Below are 17,466 nucleotides of genomic sequence, written 5' to 3'. Positions count from 1 at the left end.
TACTCCTCTGGTTTGCCAAGATTATATCAACACCTGAAGCATCATTAAAGCCAAAATACCCAACACTGAATGCTCCTTCACGCCTGACAACATGTATTATTGTCCTAGAACAAGAAATGAATTGACAGGCTCATGCTGGTAGTTGTTTCCTTGCACAGTTCCAAGTGTCTATAGATTTTGTGCTGGCACTAGAAGGGCAGTGAAGCTGGTGAAGGGTCCTGGAGCACAAGTCCTGTGAGGAGAAGCTGAGGGACCTGGGGTTGTCTGGCCTGGAGAAAAGGAGGCTCAGGGGTGACATTATCACCTGAAAGGAGGTTGTAGCCAGGTGGGATTGGTGTCTTCACCCAGGCAACCACGACAGGATGAGAGGACATAGTGTTAAGCTGCACCAGGGGAGGTTTAGGCCGGACGTTAGGAAGAAGTTCTTCACAAAAAGGATGATGAGGCATTGGAACGGGCTGCCCAAGGGGGAGGCAGAGTCACCATCCCTGGAGGTGTTTAAGAAAATTCTGGGTGCGGCACTTGGTGCCACGGTCTAGTTGACATGGTGGTGTTCAGTCATAGGTTGGACTCGATGATTTCAGAGGTCTTTTCCAACCTGATCGGTTCTGTCATTCTGTCCCGCTTAGGTGCGTTTGCAGCCCCATTCCCTGCCGTGCTTCCGGGGAAACGAGCCCGCACGGGCAGGATCACCGGGCAGGGGTGGCTTCAAAAGGCATCACATTTTTATTTTTATTTATAACAAGCAGACGTTTAAAGATCCATTTTCCATGAGTTTGAAAACCCATCGCCCACACCCCTTTCCTTCCTTGGGGGAAAAGCGAACTGAGGGAATTCGCCACCGCCCCCAGCTCCGCCCCGCGCATGCGCGCAGGATCCCGGGGTGGCGGCGGCCTGGGCGGCCTCGGCGCCGCCAGCGCCGCGATGGGCTGAGTGGGGGCGGGCGGTGGCAGCGAGGGGTGTCCGCGGCTCCGGGCTGGCCGCTCCGAGGATGGAGAGAGCCATGGAGCAGCTCAACCGGCTGACCAGGTCCCTGCGCCGCGCCCGCACCGTGGAGCTGCCGGACGGTAGGAGCAGGGCCCTGACAGAGCGGTCGGTCCAGGCGGCCTCCGCGCCCGGGCCGGCGGGGATGAGTTGAGGCGGCTGGGGAGGATGGAAACGGGCTCTCTCCGCCTCTGACGGGCTCCGTTTGTTTGTTTGCGGTGCTGACAGCAACAGCGGCTCCCCTTCCTTCCCCCGCTGCCTCCGTGGCGGGCGCGGGGGATCCCTGCCGGGGCTGCCGCCCTGAGCCCGGCGAGCGGGTCCGCGGGGTGCCAGACACCGGCTGCATTCGCTGCTAAATCCTTCGCCAGGTGCCTCGTCGATGACAGAGCAGCGATGAAAAGTCTTCGTGGGGTTTTTTTTTGGTTTACTTTTGTTTTGTCTTTTAGCGGTGCTGAATTTTGTTTGAAAAGGTATTGTAAGTCGCTGTCACCCGTCACCGCCTAATTTTTTTTGGCTCTAAACCACTTCTACATGGGTGCTGGTCCCCCATATCAGGATGGATTTGAAAGCAGAGCTTCAGGCTCTTACGGCAAGTGGTTTGTTTTTCCAGCCAGGTCCAGTTTTTGGGAGGACTAACTGTAAAACTCTTGGACGTGCAGAATTCCTGTTCTTGTGAGTCATGTGCGGTCACTTTGCTTTCTTCAGTGTTTACTTTAATGGATGAGCTCTTGGCTGCCTGTCTGCCGGCTTTCATCTCCAGTGGTGGAGGACAGGAAGTCATATTCTGGTTTTTCTGTGTATTCCCTCTTTGGACTTCCTGGTGTCCTGCTGAACTGTGCTACTACACCCTTCACTTATTGTCACCTGTCAGTTCCAGTGTCTTGCAGTGCAGTTGCTCATAAATTTCACTTGACAGGCAAGTTTCAGGCAGATTTTGCTGCTGCTTGCAAGCCTTTGAATGGCAGCAGTGAAAATGGATGTAATACTATTAACTTAAGCTTAGACTTACAGAAATAATGGAGTAGCACCGGTTTAACTGATTGAAGATGCTAATATGAATAACACTTTGCACAACCTGTATCAGTTGGAGCTGCTTTAAATTTACTTCAGTACTAATGTAGGCAAATTGATTATGAATTTTGTCTGTTTTCTTCACATCTTGGGAAATTTTATCTTACACTTTATAGGTAGTTATGTCTGTGGAATGGCAGTGCAAGTGCAAGCCTTGAGACCTTTGGAACAAGTACTTCTGTCATCCTGTAGTGCAAGTGCAAGCCCTGAGACCTTTGGAACAAGTACTTCTGTCATCCTGTAGTGCAGAAGGAGTGTGAGTTCTATGCATTCCTTAGGAATTGCATGAAACGAATCAGTGGGACTGATATAAGGAGATAAATGGCCTTAAAGCTTTCCACACTGAAGTGTCAAACTGCATTGCAAGAAGGTCTCTGTTCAATGGCCATCCAACTTTGGGTCTGTCTTAGCTCGTTAGGGATTTTCTTTCTTGACCTTGGTGTTCCTTAGGTTCATGCAGGTCTGCCCAAACTCTTCTTGAGAAGCAGGTTTGGCTTGTAGTATATTGTTCCAAACATGTACTGACAAGATCAGCTTGGAATATTCCACACTGGTCTAGGATAATATGTAGTTTGGTGGGTTGTTGTGTGCTGTGTCTGGCTTCTTGAATTATGACTCCCCCTCTTTACCCCCACTGTATTTGAATAACTTTAATTTGAAAGATACATTGTTTACCCCTCCATCCTTAAAGTGAGAGTCATGGTTCTCTCGCAGGAAATTGAGATGTATGTTTGAATTTACTTATGCTGAAGAAGGCAATAAATCCCAATAAATGGAAGTATTAAACTTCCACTGCATATGCCATAGCCACTAGGGTATGATGTGCACAGTACTGACATTTCTCTGAGATTGTGATCTCTGCCAACTTCATGATGGTATCTCTGAGGAAATAAAGTAGTCAGTGTATCTTGCCAGGGCAGGATTCTAGAATGATGAATTTCTAGTGGTTTTTTTCTTAAAGCAAGTCTTAACACCTGAGTCCAGTGCCAGTGAATACCCTGAGCTTCCAAGTAGAACTTTTTTTTTTTATCACTCTCCCAAAGTATCCTTCAGCAACTGTTTTGTGGACACGTGAGAGGCTGCACACAAATTTCTGGATGCTACTATTCAGGCTCAGTGCCTGAAAACTAGGTCTTGCAGCCCAAAGCTGTGACACTATGCTTGGTGTACCTTTTTTTGGTCTTTATATGATCAAGATTTGAAAAGCAAGCAAATAAGTTCGGTGAGTCCATGAGGTGTATAATGCTTTTTCTCTACCTGCTGTCATGCAGTTTGTGCCATTTGGAGGTTTTTTTTTATTACTAGAGAAAATAATCACCAAAGATAGCCATAAAAGCTCCTTAGTCCCACACCCTCTTAATTACTTCTTACAGAAAAACTCTGGGAAAGTCTGCATGTGCTCCACAGTGTAATTTCTGTTAATAGAATAGCAAAAAGCTTGGTTTTGTAACTCTGCCATAAATGCCTGTTATGGCCCAGCTACACTTGTATTTAACTATTGACTTTTTCTAGATCACTGCACTTGCAATATAGTTAAATATAGTTCGAATCAATATTAAGCATTTCAATTAAGTGTGCTGATATATTTAAAATTTTTTTTCACCCTTTTTTGGTGTCTTGTATAGGGCCTGGTTGTGGAAATATATAAGGATGTAATGTTTAAATTTAGTTGATGTTCTTAAGTTTGGTTTTTTGTTTCGTTTGGAAAGCTTTATCTTCCTGCCCAGAGCTCTTTGAAACAGAGCTCGAGATTTTTTATTTTTTTTTTAGTTTGTGTATACTGGGAGCTAATCATGGATAGATCTCGAAAAAGTGCTCTAATATTTTTCACAATTGATATTTATTTAGCATCTATTTAATTTTGTTTCAGGATTCTTTCTCTCTGTGTCCCCTCCCTCCCAGCTTGTTCTTTCCCCAGCAGTCAAATTCCAGGAGTGTGTGTTGGAGATGGAGTTTTTTGATGCTCACAGAACTCTGCCATGAAACAATTTGTAGATAGTTCAAACTTGAGCTTGGTGATGGTTGGTGACTCTCTGCAATGTTTAATCATAACTTGGTGTTTTGAGAGGCTTGTTTCTCTTGCACCATGTGTTTGCTATAAGCAATGTTGATTTTTTAAAATTTCGTTTTAAAAATTTTATAGCTGATGAAATGTGATTTGAATTTGACTTATCTCTCTCCAGTGTTCAAAGGTAATAATAATAATAATAGATTGTTAGAAAGAAGCATTGCTTCTTTCTTTTGTTAGCTAGGGACACACAACTTCAACTAGCTGATAGCAGCAGTAACCTTGAGACAGTGTAGAACAATAATAACAACAAATAGCACAGCTGCAGCATGATAACAACTTCTTGGATTCTACTTCATAATTCTGAAGAATCTTTATTTAAAATAAATACAGTAAATGTCACCTTGCCTACCTAGTGGAAGCAGTGAATATGTGGAGCATGATCTGTAAAAGACATGAGGTACTATGCTTGTTTGGGACTGGTTTAATTCTTCCCATTCTTGGTTGCTTTGTAACTTTCGATTGATGAAGGTGTTGAACAAAAACTTGAAAATAAAATTTTGTGAGAACAGTCCTGTATTTCCATATCCTGAAGCCATATACCTGGGTTATCAGAAAGCATAGCCCCTCCTGTCATAAGTTGGTATCTACATGAACAATCTATGGAGATTGTACTCTCAAAAATGGGCAGCTTGTTGAAGGGAAGAATTACAATAATTGTCCATAATAAAAGAAAAAATTAATGCACATTAAAACCATTCATAATTATTATATGTTAAAAGATTTTAAGTTTTGTCAAATTAATCTTCTAAAAATAGTATTTTATTTCAGGAAGTCTGTAAGTGACCAAACAGGCTCATCACAGCCATGCAGATAGCTGGCATTTGCAGCAGTAGTGATGACAGAGTCTGTGTGGCTGAATGTCAGTGTGTTCCCATCACTGACATGGATCTTTGTCTTCTGGCCTTTTTTTGTTCCTTTCAAGTGTGAAATATGAAACTTATTAGAGATTAAAAAGTAAAATGAAATTTATTGCACTCAGGTATTCAAGTATAGAGACAAAATGAAATGGTTATGAAGTAATTAAGAAAAGTCACTACTACAAAATCATAGTCTCAGGACTATGGAAGTCACCTTGGAAGACAGGACACTTCCTTCTTTTTAAAATTAAATAGTTAAATAGTTTTGTTTTGTTTGGGTTTTTTAATGCACATCTCTTAAAAATTTGTATTTAGTTAACAGAATTGTCAATTCAAAGAAACTGATACTCCACTGAAAATTCTGTATTTTTTACTTTGTAAAAGAAAAAAAGCCACATTGGTATTTCATATATTACGATTCTGTTAATTCTCTCTTTTATCTAAAAAAATGTGATTGCTTTTTCTTTATAATGAAACTTTGTGTGTGTAGAATCTCTGTAAAAAAATATCTATTTCAAGTGGACACTTAAAAATGTAAATAAGTGTTGCTACATACATTTATTTTACATAAAAGATATCTTTATGGTAACAGAGTAATTAAATTTCTTCCCAGATAATGAAACTGCTGTCTATACACTGATGCCGATGGTTATGGCTGACCAGCACAGGTAAGAGATTCTTTAAATTTACCTTTTCTTTTTTTTAAGGTCTGAAAAACCCAGCCTGTTTGCTGAAGTCCTAGCTCCTAAAGCACTCTCAGAAGTCCAGCTGCTGAATTGCTGAGTTGTCACTGACTGTGTGCATCCCAGCTTAATTTTACCTGGTTTGATTTATGCCATAGATCGGAACTGGGATTTGTTCTGTTGAGGCACATGGGAAAATTTGTCATAGGATAAGAAAAAAAGTGTTGTTTTGTAACTGTGTCTTAATTCTGAGTGTTTATTTATGGGTGACATAGAAGCTCTTAGTCTCATTAGACATCTGGAATTCCTCAGCTGTTTCTCTTACTGAGTTGTCCTCAAAGTGCTTGGAACCAGAGGCTGTATAATGCAGCTAAGTGATGCTTCCTTCACATGAATTTTTGTAGGGAAGCAGTCAGTAACTCTTACTGCAAGAGAAAGCTGCTTTTCCAGCCAGGATAAACATTTGTTCTGCTATGTAGTATTTTGAGATCCCATGCAAGGGTTTTAAATTATGTGATCAGCCCATTACTGGAAGTTGAAAGGTCCTATTTAAATTTTTTATCCTGATCTTATATCCTTCTACTTCATCATCATGATTTCACATACCAGTGTTCCCTCTGAACTTTGCCTATGTTTGGGAAAACTGTTGGATATGTGGTTGGGATGATTGTGATAAGGGGGAAAATGGGAATTTATATTTTGTTTAAACCAAAGCTGTTGAAATGCTTGTTTTTAGTATTTGTAAAGAAGCTATTTGGTTGTTTGGTCTAATTCTTACTAGTTTACATACTTACTTACTAGTTTGAAACAGTTACCCAGTGTCACAGTTCATTTTTTATGTATAGTAAGAAATGGAAAGGTATTCTTTATCAGCAAATGCTTAAAAACTATGTGATCTCTTAGTAATTAGTTGTATGGAAAAGAAATAGTGATTAAGTAAAGAAATAGAGTACTTGTGTACAACTTAGAGTATGAACTTTGCTTGAATACTGTGAGCTATTTTAAAATTAAAAAAATATTTTTCTATTTGAAGGTCTGTCTCAGAGCTGCTGTCAAATTCAAAATTTGATGTGAATTATGCCTTTGGACGTGTGAAGAGAAGTTTGCTCCATATTGCAGCAAAGTAAGACTTACTTGAGTCCAGTCCAGAAGTTAACAATGAAAATATTGCCACAAATCTAAGGCACCAATGTAAGCTGGAAAACTCTATAGTGTCAGTTAACATTTTGTTTTCACACTTTTTGTATCTTGTTTGTTCTTCCTAGTAATGTCCCTGCCTCATAAGGAGGATTTTACACATGGTATCAAATGGCTCTCCAAATTCCAGTGAAGGAAGTCTGGCTAGCTTTTTTACCTTTCTGTGAAATCTCAAGTCTTTTAAAAAAAATGGAGCCACGATGTGCATCCTGTATAGCTGGGTTACTCTTGCCTTTGTAGAGGCCTGAGAACTCTCATTTGCAGGTGCTGATTGTTTTTGAGGTATTCTAAAACAGTGGGAGGTGTTTGGATGTTTGTTGGGAAGCAGCTGATCCAAAGTACTTCATGTGACCATAACTAAAGGGAATATAACTCAGGAGCTCACTTCTAATAAATTTTGTATCCTGGCTAGAGGGCTTCAGTGCAAATTTTGATCTACATTATTTATTGTTTGTATAGCTCTTCAATGGGATGACTCCATTTAAATGTAACTCTGCCAAGAAACAGACAGGTTACCATCATATAAATAGAAATTAACCAGATAGTGTTTGACATGACCTTTCAGGAAACTAAACTTTAAACTGATGAATGAATGCTCTGTATTTATCTCCCCTTTTAAATATATTGAAAGTTCTTACATTTAAACAGTTGAAAAAGTGCAAAAAACAACAAAAAAGGAAATAGTAGTAGTACTGCATATATATACCAGTATTTGGTCACAATAAAGGTGGAAATTCCAACTTCTTAAACAGACTATTAGAAATAGCTGTTTCCCAACTATTTCATCTAAGAATTACATAGTGCTTATATAAAATTTACTTAAGGAAGTACTTACAAAAATACAAGCAAATTTTTAGCATATCTTTTAGAATTATATTTGAAAATACATGGTAGTTCCTGATTCTAAAGATACAAGAAGTTGTGTTACACTTAGTTTCTGGATTGTCTTTTATCTTGATTTAGTTATTGGGTCACAAAGGGGTCATCAAGCTGCTGGTTTTGCAGCATACTGTACAGTTAGTCTTCAGTTTCTTTGGGTTGCTGTGTAGCAGTTCTGATGTTGGGAAGATTTGTAAAAATTGATTAGCTGGTTGCAACAGATACAAAAGTACTCTATTTATCTTTTCAATCAGCTCTTCCTCTTCAGGAGCAAGATAAATATGTAATGCAGAGTTTCTGTCCTCTTAGTGGCATTGGTTATCCTGAAAAGCTGCTATATTATGTAAAGTAAAAGAGTTCAGCTCTTTATTACAGGTTCAAAATTGCTAGCAAAGAAATATTTGTACTAGCAAATAAATATTTGTACAAGTTTTAGAATTTTCCTGATATTCAAACTTCTAAACATAACTTCCAGACACAGAAGCATAATAAGCCCCAAGAATCTCTAATGGAAAATTCGGTCCTGTTAATAGATTAGGGATGAGGGAGGTGAGAGGAAATTGAAATCAAAACTTAAATAGTTTTGTTTATAGTTTAAAGAATTAACAGTCCTAAAGACTCACTGTTGTGTTTTAAAGTCATTAAAATCAAAGAGAAGGCTGGCATTTATTCATTGCTACCAGTTATATTTGGTCACTTCTCACTGCATTAAGTGACTATCCTTTAGCTTTGTGTAGCCTGAATTATGAGGGTGTAAAACAATTTTATGTCAAGATGTTCTAGTGAGTGTGATCTGTACATAATATTGCTGTTGTCTTTATGCCAGTATCGATTGGTAAATATCCTTGTTACAGTTTTACCCTTTCTTATTTTCTTTTAGCTGTGGATCAGTTGAATGCCTTGTTCTATTATTAAAAAAAGGAGCAAATCCAAACTATCAGGACATCTCAGGATGTACTCCACTCCATTTAGCAGCAAGGAATGGGTAAGTTTTTAAAATCTTTAAACTCTTAAAAAATTTTTGCCTAATGCACTTGAGCTGGCATGTTCTGTAATATTTTTGCATAGTTAAAAAAATGCCTTTGGTTTTCACTTTTGAAAATAGAGAACATGGAGGTTAAAATCCTTATTTTGAGTATTCACAGAGTAATATTTTATAAATAGTAAGTCATGTCTGAAATACCAATTCCAGTACCAGTCATTTTAGTGTTTTCTGTTAATCAGGGGTGTGGTGGTGTTGAAAGGGGTCCCAGGACCAGGGAAGAGACGAGAATGTTGACTCCATGTTTCAGAAGGCTGGTTTCATTATTTTATGATATATATTTTATTAAAGCCATACTAAAAGAATAGAAGAAGGAATTTCATCAGAAGGCTTGAAAGGAAAGGAAAAGAATGGAAATGGAATGATAATAAAATCTTGTGAGTGACCACACTGTCTGAGACAGCTGGACTGTGTTTGGCCATTAATTAGAAACAACCACAGGAGACCAATCAAAGATGCACCTGTTGCATTCCACAGCAGCAGATAATTATTGTTTACATTTTGTTCCTGAGGCCTCTCAGCTTCTAAATCCTAAGGAAAGGATTTTTCATAAAATGTGTTTGTGACACAGGGGCATAATGATTCTTACAACAGTAATTGAACAAGGGATCCGTTCACCTTCCAGTTAGCTGAGTAAGAAGAGGTTTTGTAGGGCTTGGAGGGGGTCAGAGACTTCTGATTTTTCTGAGATAGTGTCTCTAAGAAAATTTTTCCTGCAAGAAAAGGAATACAAAATTGGCACAGTGTTAGGAGAGAGGCAGAGAAAGAACTCTAAACCAGCAAGCAGGTACCTTTTTAAGATCCTACTTCTGGAACTGTAGTATGTGAAAACATGCAGCTGTGAAGGTAATGTTCTCTTTTTTCTTTTTAGGACATGTGTGTGATACAATAACTGAATTGTATCACAGCTGGTACTTCAGGTGAGGAGGTGGTAGTGTTTAGTGGCTTCTGGGTATGTGTGAGGTCTATTTGTAGGAGGGGAAAGAAGCAGGCAAATGGTTTATGATGAAATGCAGAAAAGCACACAGGAGACAGTTATGTGGAAATGAGTTATAAGAAGGGTGTGAAAGGTACCAAATAAAAAGGAAAAGCAAAATAAATTTGTAAAGGTAAAGCACTTAGAGCATTAAAAATGTTAAAAAACCAAACAAAACATGAATTAGGAAAAAATACCTCTACTTTTATTAAGAAAGTGCTTGTACTTAACAAGGATTTGCATAGTTTTACAACGACTGTCTCACTAGGTAATGATTTAGTGGCGTACTGTAACAATGTCCACTGACATGTACAGGCAGCGGTGAACTTCATGGACTTCTATTAGCTGAACTCAAGCTTTTTGTCTTGAAAGGGTAGTTCATGCAGAGCTGAAACTGTTAGAGTAGTGGTTAAGTGCTTCTGCACTTTCCACAAAAGCAGCTATGATTTTAGCTCTATGTTGTTGTTTGCTACCCTTGCACTGTCTGAGACTCTGTGAAGATCAGTTCTCTCTTTCACAAGCTCAGTACTGTACTCTTTATAAATTGGAACCACCTGTTATGCTTAGAACAATCATAAATTAGAGTTAGTGGAGCTCTAAGAAGATATTTAGTCTTTGTAAGTGATTTTCCCTGACTGGATTTTAATGTGTTCTTTTGCTTACAGCCAGAAAAAATGTATGAGCAAGCTGCTGGAATACAGTGCAGATGTCAACATTTGTAATAATGAAGGCTTGACTGCAGTAAGTGCTATTAATTATCACGATGTTCATAAAATGAATGAAGAACTTGGAGATTCTTGGTTTTTAAGCTTTTGCTATCTTACACATCAAACCAAGCTGCTGTGTGTCCAGTGCCATCAAGAATCAAAAAATGTGATCAAAATACCTAAGCATATGATTGTATTGTTCAAAGCTTCTCCTAATATTATGCAAAGCTTCTCTTTGTGAAAGTGTTGACAATAATACAGCCAGGCTTGAAATAATTTTTATGGTATATATATACACCATTGCTAAAGGTGTGTGTCATCATTTTGTATTTAGATTCATTGGTTGGCTGTCAATGGACGAACAGAATTGCTTCATGATCTTGTTCAGCACGTCAGTAATGTAGATGTTGAAGATGCCATGGGACAGACAGCCCTTCATGTAGCTTGTCAAAATGGACACAAGACAGTAAGTTTCTAACCTGTATGAACACAATTGATTTGTGAAGAACTTGGTAACGCCTCAAAGTTGTTGTGGTTTTGTTATAAACTTCAGAGTAGTAATGCACATGATAATGGCTACAAGTGTGAAGAATGCTGTTGTTTGTCTTAGTATTGACTGCATGCACTTCTTTGGGAGCAGTTTATTCTTGTGGAGCTGATTGATCTCAGTGCCTATGGGAGTTGAGATGACTTACTGTATGCTGTTCAGCTCTTCTGCAGTGCTGTTATTGGCTTGTTAATATCAAGTTTTTATGTAATGTTAAGTGTTTGAAAATGTTTTGCCTTATTTTTCAGAATATGTTTAATTCATAATTGTGTAAGCTATTATGTGATTTTGAAATCTGAAATATTAATTTACTGTGAATAAAAAATGAAAACAGAGTTGGATCAGTTACAGTTTAACTTTAGAAGCAAACAAGTTCAAATAAACTCTTCCATTATTGATCTGTGTGAATAATTTTTATGTCTGGCCTTGCATTAGGGCTGACTATTTATATTCAGAGTATAAGTTTGGATACTTTACTTGAACTGCATTAGAGCCCTATAGAGTTATACAGATTGCCACTAGAACTATTTACTACTAAAAAGAATAAATTGTAATTCTGTCTAGATCCTTTCTGTTGTTTGTCATTGCTGGATTTTAGAAGGCCAAATTCTGAAAAACAGTTACCTATAAATATAGAAAATTTATGTGACTGAAATACAACACAAGTTATTTGAGAGTCTGGTCAATGTTTTCATATTTTAGACATGCACTAAATATTTGCAAGCCAGCAGGGTTTTCCACTGCTCTTTTTCTAAAGGTGATGTTTTGTTCTCTTGTAGACAGTGCAGTGCTTGCTGGACAGCGGTGCAGACATAAACAGGCCGAATGTTTCTGGGGCAACTCCGCTTTATTTTGCTTGCAGGTTATATACTTTTAACTTTTGAATACTAACCTAAACATATTTTTTACCCTTTTGCAATAACTGATTAGAAGTTACAAAATACAGGAAATATAACAGCTGACTGGTGTTTAATCTTGTCTCATTTTTGAGTGTAGTTTAGTGTCTTATCAAAATACTTAGGTTAGGACTGCATGCTTATGTACCTCTTTCTAACAGACATGTTAAACACATACCTGTTCAAGTTCTAGCATGAGTCATAAATTGATGACTGCTGAACCCTTTTCTGAAAAAATGAATTCTGCCAACTTAGATTATTTTGAGTACAATAAAACCAGAACCTTTTATAAGGCAAGTTTGGCTATTCCTTAATGTACGGTATGGTATTACAGTATACATGAAATGTGCATATATGTGTCAAAATTACAATATTGAATTAAAATGACATTGTTGCTTTGATCAATTATGCTTTCTTGATAGTTATATTTCAAAATTAAACACATATGATAAATGATCTTTTGTTTAATTAGAGCATTTCTGCAATTTGTTAGAAACATGTACAATTTTTGCAATCCCTGTGCTTTGATTACAGGTTAAATGGTTCACATAAGATTAACTGTTACTATAAGCAAACGGAGAAATGGACTGACCTGCTGGTCTGCAAAGAGTTACATTCTGGGAGCTGTGGTCTCTGGAGTGTTGACTTGTGGCAGTTAAGAAGGGAAGTGGAGAATAAATAGCTGCTAGCCTTGGTAATTGATTTAGGGACTGGTATTTGTACACACTTTAAAAGAAGTAAGCAGCTTGTCATGGCTTGGAGGTTTTTCACAAGAAGGGAATGTGGCAAGTACAGGAGTTATATTCCTTAGAAATTACCAAATAGAGCATTTGGCAGGATAGAATGAACAGGGTGTGTGCTACAGCAAACCTGGAAAGAAAGGTTGTAGGTTCCTGATGACAGGGAGGGCAGGATGTGGTAGCAGTGGCAGGTGGTAGCTGCAGGGAGGGTATCAGTATTCAAAGTCTGAGTCTGAAGCACCTGTTTTGTCAATGTGTTGGGTTGTGCCCTTAGTCTAGAGAATTACAGTGAAGATGCTGCAAGCAGGCCATTAGTCTTAGCTCCTTTCTGACCTTTAGTGTTTATTTGCATTGGGATAAAGTCTGGTACATTAGATTAACCTGTTGGCTTCCTGGGCTGGAAGGACAGGACTGAGGAGCACTCATCTGTGAGTTAGTGAGAGAATATTGAGTGAAGCTCCCTCTTGGCCCTCAGCTGTTAGTTGTCACTTTACCTGTGCACTTTCTGAACTGATAGGCTGCACCCATCAGGCTGAGGATGCAGGCAGCCTCTTGTATGTTCCAGGATGCCAAATACTCGTATCCATTGGTGTAAAGGGTGTACTGCAAACAAGCTTGAGGATTAAAACTTCCCTGAAAAAAACTGTATCTCTAACTTTAATTGCTATATCTTTTTTTATCAGTCTTTCATTTCACCCTTTAGATGCTTCTCTGTTATGTTTGGCAGTATGTGCACTGAATGCTGGTGAAGGCAATATTCAAGTAATTGTTCCATGTGTTTTTAATGAAGTAAATCTCTGATCACCAGTACTCAATTTCTCATTTTTTCAGAAGAAAGGATTTGGGAAAGTGTTGAGAGGTATAAATAGTTGGTTTTTCTTTTTTCTAGGCAATGCTGGCATGTTGGGAATTTTTTTACTCGATGGAACTAAGGGTCCTATACAACCTATAAGCAGATTAGTGAATAGACTTTGAATGCAAAAGTAAAAATCATGACTTCTAGAGGCTATGCAAGACATTATAGATAGAAATTAGAGCCATTTGAGTGATGTATTTATCTCTTGTACAAAAATAGAATTATCAATAAAAATATGTTGCTAATATTTTATTGATGATTAAAGCACAATTAGATTGTTTTCCCCCACATATGGTAGAAGTGAGCAAAGAACTTGGCAAAGATAACTTCCTCTGTGAAGTAAATTAGGATGTAAATTGAGAAAGAGCTCTCTTTTTGCAGGAAATGCAGCTCATAAATATTTGAGGCAAGGCTAAGATGAATCATTTCTGAATGATGAGAGTGACTCTGACTTCATAAATAGCCTGAATTTTGCACTACTCTTTTGCAGTAACTGTTTTCTTCTAGCTTATGTTGGTTTTGTTTGTTAGATGCAATAAAGACAGATTTATGACTCAGATCATAAATGCTCTCTTAACTGTCTTTCTTCTCTTTTGAATAGCCATGGTCAGAGAGACACTGCACAAATTCTTTTGATGAGAGGAGCCAAATATTTACCGGACAAGAACGGCGTTACTCCACTGGATCTCTGTGTACAGGTATTAAGTTAGCAACAATTTTTCAGTGAATTTTTCTGACTTACTACAGTGTCACCTGATAATTATTACTTTTTCTTATTCTTAAGGCCTCTAAAAGATGGTAGTCCTTTGGCAAAACAAGTGCAAAACGTAATTTTAATAATGAAATTGATCCTATAGGCAGGTTCATAATTTCTACCCTTTGCATAAGTCAGATGCAAGAATCATGAGAAAGAGTTTCCAGAACTCCATTTGACTAGAAAGTTTTGGAATCCTTGGTATAATGGTAATACACAATTTAGGTGCTTACCTATTAACAAGAGGTAAAGGCATGTAGAAATGAGTGATTTTTTTTAATCTCAAATAATAGATTTTCTTTTCTCTTGAGGAGATGTTGCTATCAAAAACAAACAAAACTTACATGGTGATGGCTCTTACTTTTCAAAGAAATTTCCATATCTGAACGAGGAACAAAATTCTTACATATTTCCAAGTAATGTGACATTTTCAACTGCAAAACAATTTCCTCATCACCTACTGCTTGTACTACTTCCTAAAGTGACTTTTTTGATTTGTGAACACTTACACTTTTTTCTGTCAGATCAGTTGCAGGTCAGTGGGTAAATAACATGATTGAATGGAAGCCTTTGAACCTTTGCTAGTAATCAGACTAGAAAACTGAACTGAAAGCTGAAAAAACTAAATCACTGGAATGAGTGGACATCACACTACCTTTGTGCATGTCATTAATTTGTCAGGATAAAATTTTTATTTTAATTTTTTTTCTGTATTTTCAGACTATTTCAACCTCAACATATTTAATTTCTGAGGTGTCCTCATGTGCCTTGCACTTGAAATAGTTGTGTGTATGTGCAGGAGTGTGTGTCTCCAAAAATATCTGTGGGATATTTTTGGAGTGTTTAACTCTGAAAGCTTTATTTCATAGGCTGTCTGAGGAGGACCTTGATCCAGTTAGGTTACTTACAGTCTTTCTCTTTGCATATAAGAAACCAAGTCCTCAGCTCTGGTCACTGAGAAGTGCCAGACCACTATACTATTTCAGTGCTGACTTGATTGTGAAATTCCATCAGATGTTTTTTTCTTTGCTATGGCAGAATGACTTACCATTACATAAAGCCACATGGAATCTGATCAGTTTCAAGGTTTTCTGCAGCCACAGACCTGTAAGACAGTATATGGCAGGAGAGGTTTAGATTGGATATTAGGAATAATTTCTTTGTGGAAAGGGCTGTAAAGCATTGGAGAAGACTGCCCAGGGAAGTGGTGGAGTCTCTACCCCTAAAAATGTTTAAAAAAATAGTGGATATGGCACTTGAGGATGTGGTTAAGTAGCATATGTAGGGGTGGTGCCAGGCTAATGTTTGGTCTTGATGATCTTAAAGGTATTTTCCAACCTAAATGATTCTATACCAGTGTGTGCTTAATGGTAGAGCTGTTATTTTTTATGATTAATGTTTTGAGTTTCTGCTTCAGTCTCCAGTTTTGCAATCCCTAGGGCACATTTTTACACATAAAACTTATGTTAATTTTTTTTAGGTGTGAGTAGTGACACCTGGTGTTTCTTTGTAGTGATGATCTTACTGTGTTTGAGATCATGCAGTATACAAGTTCATGATGCCAAGCAAGAATGGGGAAACAATATGTTTTCTTTCTTTTTACTTTGTTGGTTTTATTCTATGCTTAAAAGTTTGTTTTTCAAACAAACACATGCTTTCAGAAGACTGAAATTATAGACTCATACACTTCTTGCAAACATTACCTTGATCTTGAAGATTTGACTTTCGTTAATTTTTACAGAATCTGGGTGGGTTTATTTTGAATACTTAATTTCTTGGTACCAGAAACAATTAAATTAATCTTTTTAATGTAGGGTTTTCACTGAGATAATGTCAACTGTCATTCACAGAGGAGTCCCTGAAGTTGCAGCAGTTAATACATTACATGGTCATCTTCCCAGAGTAGAAGTTCATGCATTTTCAGGTGTTAGGTGTCTGCTTAAAAATGCAGCTGTGTTAAAGAAGATTTGATACAAATAAATCACAAAATCAAGTTATTTTCTTTCCAGAAAACATTTTTTCTCTGAAGGGTGGGAAGTTAGTTTAAGGCACATTCTAAGGAATTATACTTGTGTATTGATTTTAAAGTTAAGTAACCCTTTCATGGGTTTATCCTATTTCTTCCTGTAACAAGTCAGATATGTGTCCTATGAACCTTTAGAAAATGTTTGTTCTGAATAATTAGATTCTGGGTGTAATTAAGTAGATATCAGCAGGAGGAAGTGAAATGAAGTATTGCACTGTTTTTAATCTCTGGTGATTGCTAGCTGAAGTGCTGTTCAACTGTACGTTTATTTTGGTAAGTAGGAAAATGTTTTAAGAAACAGAAAAATGGGAATGGATATATGTGAGCCAGTATACTGAAAAAAATGGATTCTGTCTTCTTCCAAACATTTTGGGATACCTAACTTCGCTACATTTTTTGAATTTCAAATTATTTTAGAATAGTATTTCTCCAGATAAAAAAACCTGTTATCCTTAATAGATGTTATTGCCTGTAATAGTCTAACTCTCAATTTTAATGTTCCTTTTAATTAAAATGTTTTCATAGGGTGGTTATGGAGAGACTTGTGAAGTCCTAATACAGTACCATCCTCGGCTTTTCCAGACAATAATTCAAATGACACAGAATGAAGATCTGCGGGAAAACATGGTAATGTGAGATTCTGTGTGTTATAGCCAGGATCTCTCTGTGGGGAGAGCTTAGTGCTTAATATGAGTGGCAGTCAGTACCACAGTAGTTGACCACTAGGTATCTTTCTTCCCTTGTGGAAAATGGGCACTCTTCACATAATTTTAAACACAAGAATTTGGAATTAAATGTAGGATCTGTTTTCATTTATTGTTCTAACTTTGGCAAAGTGATCTAGACAGTTTAAAGAGCAGACATTCAATACAAAGGTACTGGTAGGAGCATTCCTAGAGCATCCTATATATACAGTTAACTTTGTGTAACAGGGCCTATTTTCCTTCATTTAGTCATTATCTGCAGACATCCATTCTAGGATATGTCTTGAGGCTGAATCATCTGGAATTAACTTAAAAGTCTGTGGTATGAGCACTCATCTGTATGAAGTTGTCTTGTACAATTAGAGTGTAAAAGATTGCAGCCACAATTACATTTGATTATTATTTCTGTAGATGAATCTACTCTGTTTCTTTTTTAATGGTTCTCTTACACCTTGCTTCTTTGGTTATTGTGGGGC

General features: G+C 37.6%; 1 protein-coding gene across 3 annotated transcripts in view; it reads left to right on the top strand.

The window, feature by feature from the left end:
• Positions 1-855: 855 nt before the first annotated feature.
• Positions 856-17,466, top strand: part of HACE1 (HECT domain and ankyrin repeat containing E3 ubiquitin protein ligase 1) — a 48,705-nt gene continuing 32,094 nt past the window's right edge. The window contains exons 1-9 of one of the 3 annotated variants that reach the window (XM_071446530.1): positions 856-1,067; positions 5,597-5,651; positions 6,700-6,789; positions 8,623-8,727; positions 10,426-10,501; positions 10,802-10,933; positions 11,794-11,876; positions 14,108-14,204; positions 16,812-16,913. In XM_071446530.1, the coding sequence (XP_071302631.1) occupies positions 992-1,067; positions 5,597-5,651; positions 6,700-6,789; positions 8,623-8,727; positions 10,426-10,501; positions 10,802-10,933; positions 11,794-11,876; positions 14,108-14,204; positions 16,812-16,913 (816 nt within the window). In that variant the 5' untranslated portion in view covers positions 856-991. Of the gene's footprint in view, positions 1,068-5,596; positions 5,652-6,699; positions 6,858-8,622; positions 8,728-10,425; positions 10,502-10,801; positions 10,934-11,793; positions 11,877-14,107; positions 14,205-16,811; positions 16,914-17,466 lie in introns of those variants that run through there. The other 2 variants (XM_071446545.1, XM_071446535.1) reach the window with 2 other exon arrangements.

The sequence above is a fragment of the Agelaius tricolor genome, unplaced genomic scaffold (genome assembly GCF_023055355.1).
Source record: "Agelaius tricolor isolate 1412-34295 unplaced genomic scaffold, bAgeTri1.0.p SCAF_1, whole genome shotgun sequence".
Classification (NCBI taxonomy): Eukaryota; Metazoa; Chordata; class Aves; order Passeriformes; family Icteridae; genus Agelaius; species Agelaius tricolor.
The sequence above is the reverse complement of the archived record's forward strand: the minus strand, read 5'-3'. Positions and strand labels throughout refer to the sequence as shown.